This window comes from Anguilla anguilla, chromosome 14 (genome assembly GCF_013347855.1).
Source record: "Anguilla anguilla isolate fAngAng1 chromosome 14, fAngAng1.pri, whole genome shotgun sequence".
Taxonomy (NCBI): Eukaryota; Metazoa; Chordata; class Actinopteri; order Anguilliformes; family Anguillidae; genus Anguilla; species Anguilla anguilla.
The window spans coordinates 24,467,611-24,477,774 of NC_049214.1; the positions used below are offsets into that span (position 1 = coordinate 24,467,611).

At 51.7% G+C, this 10,164-nt stretch overlaps 1 protein-coding gene across 1 annotated transcript in view; it reads left to right on the top strand.

Annotated features, from left to right (window-relative positions):
* Nucleotides 1-32: 32 nt before the first annotated feature.
* The window catches only part of tprn (taperin), an 18,819-nt gene continuing 8,687 nt past the window's right edge, over nt 33-10,164 (top strand). The window contains exon 1 of the mRNA XM_035391317.1: nt 33-2,359. Coding sequence (XP_035247208.1) covers nt 251-2,359 — 2,109 coding nt within the window. The 5' untranslated portion in view covers nt 33-250. The remainder of the gene's footprint in view (nt 2,360-10,164) is intronic.

Sequence of the window (10,164 nt, forward strand, 5' to 3'; positions counted from 1 at the left end):
TGCAGTTTTTTTAGATTGAAGTGTGACGTCTGTAGTGTACAGGTGCAGAGGGCGTGGTCGGAGCGGGGCTGAGGCAGACAGCAGAGAGGCAGGCAGAGCGCAAGAAAGACAGAAGGAGACGGCGGGGGGATGTGCGCGTGTTTGTAGAACACAGCGCTGCAGGTACAGCGACAGACGGCGGATTGTGCTTTCCGTTCCAGCCCTGGAACACCATCCCCCAAATTCCGGAGATCCCCCCCTTCCCCCTGCGATGTCTGGCGGTGAAGTGCGGGTGCTCCGCCGAGAGGCTGGACAGGAGAGCCCGAGGATGCCGGCCTGGAAGAGAGAGATTCTGGAGCGGAGGAAAGCAAAAGGCGGCGGGACCGGAGCAGGTGCAGCGGAGCCGTCCTCGAGCGCGGCCGCAACCCGGCTTAATGGAGACGTATCGGGAGATAGCGGTGCCTCTAAAAACAAAGAGAGTGTGTCCAGCGCCAGTTCAAACAGGAGCTATACCATCACTCCGGCAAGCCAGCACTTCGCGGGGAAGCATGGCAGCGCCTCCGCCTCCCCGGATCTCTCCCCAGTGAAATCAAACAAAGACCCCTGGATTACGAACGACACTGTCGACGCGGAGAAAACCGGCAGAGGACGCGGGGGTGAAGAAGAAAGCCTGGTGCTGCAGGACAGTCTTGGCCCGTTACAGGAGAACCCATTCATTAAACTGGAGAAGGAGCGTAAAAGGCGACAGGATCGCGAGAGCGCCGCTCGGCCGGTTCAGCATATATTGGAGCTTTACGGCGGCGTTCCGGGCATCCGGACTATCCGCGCGGAGAACATCATTATAATAGAGTCTGACCCCGATTATTTCCCGGACGGTAGCGGCATTAAAAGCGGTGCCAAGCTGCAACAGAACGGCACCGTCGGCAGCTACAGTTCCCTGAGTGACCTGGTAGACAGGAGAGGCAGTGCTGTGACCGAGATCCGCGCCAAGGAGGTGGTCATTTACGATTCAGCGCTGAGCAAAAGCGAGGAGAACCTGAGCACGCTGGGCCGCCCGGGCTCCGAGGACGCGCTGGACCTGGGGCAGACCCAGGGCAGGGTGAGCCGCATGCTGCAGAAGTTCGACCGCAACTACGGGAAGCTTCAGCCCAAGTCGCGCAGCACGGAGAACCTGCTGGACCTGGAAACCGGGCCGGTCAGGCCCTGGGCCCGGCCCAAACCGCAGCCAGATCATCAGGTGCCAAAGTCCACGCCGCCGCTGTGCCGCTCGCCGGCCCACAGTCCAGACCGCGCAGAGTCTGGCTCAGTCTTCCAGAGCTCCTCGTCTTCCAAGCCCCACTCCGATTCCTCTCCGGAGGGGCACGCGAGCGACGGCTCCCCCGCTGGGTCCCCCCAGTCCGTGTCTTCCTACCGGCGGCACTTTGAGAAGGGCGGGGGGAGCGCCGCGCCGGCGAACCACAGGGAGGCGGCAGAGCGGTTCCAGACCCGGCCGCAGAGGCCGCGGGATTGGCCGACCGCCGCCGAGGGCTCCTCCAGTCCCAGGGCGCCGCGCTCTCCGCCGGAGAGGCGCCGAGCCGCCGCCGCCGCCGCCTCCCCGTCCCCGCCCCCGTCGCCTCCCTCCCCCGGGTTCGAGATCCGCCCCTCGCCCCGGCCGGACCTGTCGGCGCTGCCGGCCGGGGACATCCAGGCGCGCGCCCTGGCCAACCTGCGCCTGCAGTCCCGCAACTCCTTCACCGTCATCCCCCGGCGGCGCGCGGGGGGCGCGGCCTCCCCCGGGAGCACCGCCCCCTCCAGCCCCGTCCAGTCCCCGACCCCCGCCGTCCCGAGGGCGCCGACGGAGCCGCCGGCCGCCGCAGTGCCAACCCCAACCTTCGCCGTGTCTCCGCCCACGCCCCCTACCGCCAAGAAGCAGGAACGGGAAACCGCGGCGGGACTAGCCAAAACGGAACTGTACGAACCGGACGCCCCCCTGGTGCCCGTGTCTCCTTTTCCGCCCTCGGAGCCCCCCCTGGACACCCCCCCGAAGTGGGCGGCGCCTGAACCCGCCGCGCCCGCCGCGTCCTCTGACCACCTACCCGTCACCAACATCGACGACATCGAGGTGGAGGCGGGGCAGCCGGGCCCGAGCCCCATGGTGCAGCGTCGCTCGGGGAACACCTTCACGGTGGTGCCTAAACGCAAGGCCGACCCCCAGCCCGCCCTGCCCGAGCCCCAGGAAGCAGGCCTCCAGACCCCCTCCACGCCACCCCAGGCCCCCTACGCCCAGCTGGGCACCCTGCTGAAGAAGCGCTACCCCGCCGTGGACGAGATCGAGGTGATTGGCGGCTACCTGTCGCCTGGCCGCTCCTGCCTCTCCAAGGCCAGCTCCAGCGGGAAAAAGGTAAGGCTGATCGCCATGCTTATTGTGAGACTGATCATGACGCTGATTGCCAAACTTATTGTGAGGTTGATCACTGAGCTCATCGCTAGACTGATTGTGAAGCTGATCACTGAGCTCATCGCAAGACTGATCGTAAGGCTGATCACTGAGCTCATTGCAAGACTGATCGTAAGGCTGATCACTGAGCTCATTGCGAGACTGATCATGAGGCTGATCACTGAGCTCATCGCGAGACTGATCATGAGGCTGATCACTGAGCTCATCGCGAGACTGATCGTACGGCTGATCAATGAGCTCATCGTGAGACTGATCGTAAGGCTGATCAATGAGCTCATCGTGAGACTGATCGTGAGGCTGATCACTGAGCTCATCGCGAGACTGATCGTAAGGCTGACCGTTTGCTCCAGAGTCTGACATGATCGGTGCCCCGCCTGCACAGCCGATAACACTTGTGCCGCTGGGAATCTCCACCATTACGCTGCAGTCAGAACAATTAATTTAATTTGCCGGCGACGCGCCGCGTAATTATCTCTGACCCGCGTGGCTGCTGGAGGCGGCTCAGCGAATGGGATTTGTGTAGAGACTCGTGTCTCGCTTGTCTCCATCGTGCCCACGGTGTTGTATCCGATCAGACTGTGGTAGTGCGCGAGAGGGGGAACGGTCGCCATGTGCGCTGATTGGCTGCGTTCTACACCACGCTGACTGTGCTCTGTGCTGATTGGCTGTGCTCTGAGCCGCCCTAGACTGCACTCTGCGCTGATTGGCTGCGTTCTGCACTGTGCAGGACTGTGCTCTGCGCTGATTGCCTGTTTTCTGCACTGTACTAGGCGGTGCTGTGTGGCCCTGCTTAATATCATGGTTCGTAAACTCAGGCTAAACTCCAGACTCACATCACCCTGGCAACCTTATCAGGTCATCATGTGATCAGTGTGATTTAGCTGGAAATGAACTTGGTTTGAGTGGTTAGGTCCAAGCGCTTGGCTCGCTGGTCGGATGGTTGGATGATGATAGTTGTTGTTCCAATGACAATGATATGCACTTTTGTACGTCGCTGTGGATAAAAGCGTCTGCTAAATAAATGTAATGCAATGATAGGCTCCTCCATCAGCTTCCCATCATTGTGTGCTTCAGTGCTCTTAGCATTGCTACTGAAATTCACCGTTATTACCTTTAACTGTATAACACATTTATTTTAATTTTTATGGTTGTACTTTTGGTTTGGTTTCGGTGAAACCAAATATTAGCCTGGTTTTTGCTTGTGTGTGTCAGTCAGACGTCACTCTGCCAGTCGGGTTATAGTGTGCCTTCCTGGCAGTTCATGAAGTAATTGTGCACAAAACACATTTGGACCCAAGACAAGAATGTTGGACTTCATTCACAACCACGCCAAAAATGTTGATCCAGTGCTTACGTTTTCCCAAAGCAGTTAAATCTGTTCTCAGACAAAGATGTAGGCCTAGACCTTGTGTAGAACTGAATTGTGGTTCTCTGATCAGGGAGAACGTTTGCCCCTGTATGCTGAAGACCTGTCTGACCTATAAATTAGATTCATGTTTTCTGCGATTACTGAATTTGAGCTAAAGGGTTGCTTGTAGAAGGTCTGCCTTGGCTTGACCGTTAGGATCAATAATTATGCATCATTCATAGGGTTGGATCATGATATCCCTTCTCAGCTGCAGGATTGCGTTTTAATTCATGAAATAAATCTGTGGTAAAACTTTATATTATTTGCCACGGATGTGCATTCAAAGAACATAAGAAATATAACCCTGCTTTAAATATAATTCATTCATCTAAAGCTTTCTGTGTTAAAGCGGAATTGAGTGAGTTTCATGTTGTGCTGGGGGGAAATGACAGCTTGATTGTCTTCATAATTAATCTTCCGGGCCTGAGGATATTCAAAATATTTAGGCTATATTCAGAAAAAAAAATTTCAGAAAAGCTTGTCTCTGTTACCCAAGGCTTGTTTTGCTGCTGGCAGTTGAGAAATGACTGAGGTTGCCTGCTGTCCAGTGAAACGTTAAGAGAACAGAAATTGAGGACTCTTTCCAGGTTAATCTTTGCAGAGGGGGGTTTGCTGGATGTTTTATTTTATTTTAAATATGTCATTGGTGAATTGTGTTTGTGTGCGAATGTGCGAGTGAGATGTGAGCGGCGTGTTTATTGCTCTGTACTGTCTGAGAAATGTCACGGGCTGTTCTCCCATATGAAAATATCTGAATGTTTTTATTAATCGTAGCGCGGTCCACAAGGTCACTTGCGCGCCAGACGCTGCTCAGATGGGAAGTGCCTCTCGGCTCTCTCCCGACCCAGACTTTGTTGTGTGTCTGTAGGATTCCTCGGCCTAATTTCTTGCGCTCATGTGTTATCCTGCCTCACCCCTGTTCACCGGTCTTACCTGTGCCTCCTCCTGCCCAGAGAAGCAGGTTAAACTTGCCCTGTGCCAGGAGACAGAGGAGCGTAATCAGCCTTAAGCAGGACGGCCCATTTCGAAGAATTTGTTCTGTCTTACTCGTCTCTTTGTACTCTCTCTCTCTCTCTCTCTCTCTCTTTTCATCACCGTTTCAGGCCAGAATATGCAGGTCCCTCTGAGCTCCCTGCACCATGTGGTCGTGGTTTTCTTGTCTGTAAAAGGCCACCACATCCTCTGCTTCTAAGCTTGGTCCGGAACTCTGGGCTGTGGTGTGTGTGGAGGTATGAGAAGTATTTTGGGCGTTGCGTGTATACGACACTGCGTTTTAGTGTTGTATGATGGCTGTGCCAGACTTCAAAGAACTACAGGTTCTCACTTTTGTCTCATTTGAGTAGCAGCTGAAGTGAATGTTACTTTTAGCGTCAGTCAACAGTGAGTTCGCCGGGCTCTGAATTTAACGAAGACCGATGCGTAACTGTTAGCGTAACTGTCAAAACCACGCAGTGCTCACTTGAGTGTGACGCCCTTGTTGAGGTCAACGCCGTGTCTGGTGCTGTGCTTCTGCTTTTCTCTCTCTGTGAGCCATTTATTTAATCAAGATCGATCTTTGCACTTCCGTGTTTGCGTTTGCTCATATTCTGAGCTTTACACCTCGCGACGTGCATCCACTGGTTGGCTATGTGGGTTTCCTGCGTTTTACAGCCACTAGGCATCTGCGGTAGATAAACTCGGTTTAGGGAATCTTTGTTTCAATTAGGATGTAGCCTGTAAAACAGAGTTGGGCAACGAGGGCTGTATCTGTTTCTGGTATTCAGGACAACTTCTGGCCTTAATTGCTTAATTAGCTATAACTTCACACCATCTGGCATTTTAGCTATTTTTCTTGATGAGTGAATGAATGACAGCCAATGGCTGTTCTTGTGTCCATATATGGAACGTTTTACTGTGGTCCAAACCACCAATGAACCAGCGTTGGTGTATACAGAAAATTAGCACATTTAGCCAAGGGTGGAAAGAAAAACCTCCATACACACCAACCCTCCAGGACTGGCATTGCCCAACCCTGCTATAGAATATTTTCCCACACCAGAATATGTAGAATATTTTTTTTATTCATTGTCTAACACAGTGTCATTTTTTGTGAATGCTTCCGCTACCTCCCGCATGTTTCAGCATTAAGTTGTTTCAGGTGATAGTACTGAAGGAAGTACGTGTAAGAGTGTGCTGGAGTTCAGCAGGAGGAAGATAGTTCGCTAGATTTCTGTATGTACGGGATTTTATAAGTTTAGCCATTCGCTAAATCTCTTGAAGGGCGCCTGAAATGAATCGGTTTTAAATGAAACGCGATACTCTCCTGCGCCAAGCTTCCTTCGCTGAGCGGTCTGCAGCCACGCCAGGGAGGGGAGGTGTTTGTTTGTGAGGTCAGTCCTCCCTGTGAGTCGGTAGAGAGCAGGAGGGTCCGTTTCCTTTATTTATGTCTGCACCATTCTGCACTCTAATGTGCACCATTCTGCACTCTAACGTGCACCATTTTGCACTCTAATGTGAGCCATTCTGCACTCTAATATGCGCCATTCTGCACTCTAATGTGCGCCATTCTGCACTCTTAATATGCGCCATTCTGCACTCTAATATGCACCATTCTGCACTCTAATGTGCGCCATTCTGCACTCTAATGTGCACCATTCTGCACTCTAATGTGCACCATTCTGCACTCTAATATGCGCCATTCTGCACTCTAATACGCACCATTCTGCACTCTAATATGCACCATTCTGCACTCTAATGTGCGCCATTCTGCACTCTAATGTGCACCATTCTGCACTCTAATGTGCACCATTCTGCACTCTAATATGCGCCATTCTGCACTCTAATACGCACCATTCTGCACTCTAATATGCACCATTCTGTACTAACTGGTGAATTTCAGGAAATACACAGACTCCCCACCAGAATACAGAGGGCTGATTCCTGGGCTGTCAGATAGCAAAGCCATAAGATAAGCGTTCTAGTGTTGTGTTCTGCTGCAAAATGGCTGCCGTGCATCACCCAGGTGGGTGATACGTATTGGTAGTGGCTAAGGTGAGTTTCCCCTTCATCACTGTAAAAAGCGCTGTGACTTTGGATGAAAACATTATGTAAATGTGGGGAATTTTTGTTATGATTAAAACCTTTCCGCTGCTGTGCGTGACATCAGCCAAAGCTTTGTCCGCTCGGCAAATCGCTCTGTTTCAGATTCAAAATGGCAACTTTGCTCTGTCACCTGTGTGTAGCTCGAGATGAATTTACAAAAGCTGTTTACAAAAGCCAAAACAATACGGAACGAAGGGGGACCAGCGGTGCTCTCAGAAAAACATGCCTGTCTGCCGTGGGGCTACGTACTTACAACTTACACAAGCACGGTTAACCAGTTAATGTCATTTGCCAATCCTCAATAATTTTCATACATTTTGAATAACCTCTAGGCTTCTGTGGATAAAAATCATAGAAAATAATGTGTCTCCTTCTCAAATTCTTTATTTATATCGAGGACAGTGGATTGGTTAGTCAAATCAAATCAAATCAAACTTTATTTATTTATGATAGCGCATTTCACAATCAATTGTCACAATATGCTTCACAGACAAACCTGGCCTAATCCCCCACTGGAGCAGGCCTAAATCCCCACAGGAGCAAGCCTAAAGAAACAGTGGCAAGGAAAAACTCCCTGGGGCAGATGGGAAGAAATCTTGGAAGGAACCAGGCTCGGGGGAGGGAGGGGAACCCATCCTCCTCTGGTCAGCTCAGGGTGTAGCTTGGTAACCAACATGGTCAGTCAGTCAGTGTTCACGTTGAAGGCATTCAATCTCGTTAGTGGGTTGAATGCCTTGCTAGACTCGGTTGTATCTCTGACTGTAGCTACAGCTGAGTTCAGTTTAAGCCGTTAGGACCCTACAATCCTTATAGATCACACGGGCTGAAAAACACTTGAAAAAATACTGTAGGCTAATCTCCGCTAGTAACCCGCTGTTCAAGTAGAAGTTTGCATTGGTAGGGAAAGGAGATTAATCAGGTAATACCCTGTTTAACCTTAATACCCAGCGAAATGTACAGCACCGCCTTCACAACAGGCTGGTTGTTTTGTGTCGTGGCTTTTCAAAAGCAAGTGTCACAAGAGCCTTCTGAATTCAGGCTTTTCCTACAGCTGTGGGAATTTGAGGCATGTTTTTAGAGCTGTTCTGAACATGTTTACCATGGATTTGCCTTGCTGTAGTTTAAATGTGGCTCACGTTTTCGTGAAGTTACAGGCAATGGACTTGAGATGACGTCTCCTTAGAAGTCGTTCTGTGCCCTTTCACCGACTGGCATGGGCCTGGTGTTTATGACTGGGAGGCAGAGCGGCCTACTTTTGCTTTCGTCTGCACAGCCCTGGCACACACGCGGGCAGCCTGTTTACTGCTGGAAGGCTTTCCCGCTGTCATAAGGAAGTTGTTTTGCTTTTATTGATGGTGGTTGTGTAAGCCCTTCAGCAAGAGCATAAGTCTAACTGATACTCCTTCATGACCTCCCATGTTTTCTATCGCTCTCCCTCGCTTTCCCTGTCCATCTCTCTCTATCCCCCTCCTTCTCTCCCTCTCTTCCTCCCACTCTCTCTCTCTCTCACTCTCTCTCTCTGTCTCTGTCTCTCTCTCTTTCTCCTACATTGCTTTGTAAATTGCTTAAATCTATGCTAAATGGGGTTATTTGATGGTAGATTGGATAAATCTATGGTAAATTGCATACTTCTATGGTAAATGGGGTGATTTGGTGGTAGATTTGATAAATCAATGATAAATTGCATAAAGCTATTGTAATTGAGGTAAACAAACTATGGTACATGAGGGCGTGAATCTATAGTAAGTTGGACTTATCTATGGTACATTGGGTAAATCTATGGTGAATTTGTTAAATCTGCTGTAGTTCGGACTGTGTGAGGCCAGGATCGGGTTGTCTGTATAACAGCGTATCAGATGTTGTGGTCTTTATGCATATTTGTTGGCTATTGTACAGGCAGTTGCTCAGTAGCGTGCACGTCCTCGGTCTATAAATAGGCGCCGCGGCGCATGGAGACGTGTTTTGTTTTGAACGTTGTTTTGGCCGATGCGGCGGGGGCCGGCGCCGTTCGCACGCGCCTCGCACGCGCGGTCCGGGTCCGCGCGGAAAGGGGCCGGCGCGAGCCGGTCGCATTCTTTCGCCAGGGCGCGGGCCGCAGGTGCGACTCGTTACGATTGTCCTCGGCGTCACATGAGTCACCCTGCCGAGTGTAAGCCTCCGCGACCGCGCCCCTGCTTTCTCTCGCTCCATTCTTCCTCTCGCTCCATTCTTCCTCCTCGGCCCACTTTCTTTGGGGCCGGGGTTGGGTTTTTTGTCGACCCTGCCGCGCCGCGGCCTGTTGAATGGACACCGGAGCCCGCTCGGCGCGACCCAGCCATTGTGATTTTTTTGAATGTGCGTGGGTGTGTGTATTTACATATGTGTGCGCAGGTTTGCGTACGCTCGGATTTTAGGTGTGTGTGCGTGCGTGGGTTTGCGTATCAGTCTCTGTGTGTGCGTGCGTGTGTGTGTGTGTGTGTGTGCGTATCTGTGTGTGTCTGTGTGTCTGTGTGTCTGTGTGTGTGTGTTTGTGTGTGTCTGTGTGTCCTGATGTAAAGGTACTCTCTGTACAGTTTACGGAACTGTGAGACAGGCCTGCTCAATTCCAGTGTATTTGCGTCCCCACTAGGCCTGACGTCCCCACACAGACGGGTGCTGTGTGACTGAAGGGTCTGATCCAGCCGCTCTGATGAAGCAGCTCAGTGTCCTTCTTATTTCTTTCTCTTTATTTGTTGCCGGAAATGGCCTTGAGTCTTGATTACCGCTATCACTGAGCCAGCGTGATTAGAACTCAGAGCAAACACTGCTGCATGTTTGTGCACGTGTGTGTGTGTGTGCGTGTGTGTGTGTGTGTGTGTGCGTGTCTGTGTGTGTGTGTGTGTGCATGTGTGTGCGCGTGTGTGCGAGTGTCTGTGTGTGTGTGTGCGCGCATGTGTTTGTGTGTGTTTCCGTGTGTGTGTGTGTGCGTGAGTGCGTGTGTGCGTGTGCATGTGCGCTATCCAGAAGCATTCATAGTAAAATGCTGCAGAGCAAAAAGAGGCATTTTAGATCAGCTCAGCTCATAAACAGAACCAGACACGTGCACACACTCACACACAGGCACTCTCTCTCTGCCCCCACGCTCTGTCTCTCTCCCTCTCTCTCTCTCTCTCTCAGCTATATCCATGGCGTCTGTTGCTGGGCAACACGAGCCCTGGCCATTCTATCCTGTCATTAAGATTCCTGTAAAGGAAGCACTGGACACACATCCCCCCAAACACACACAGTGGCACACAGACAT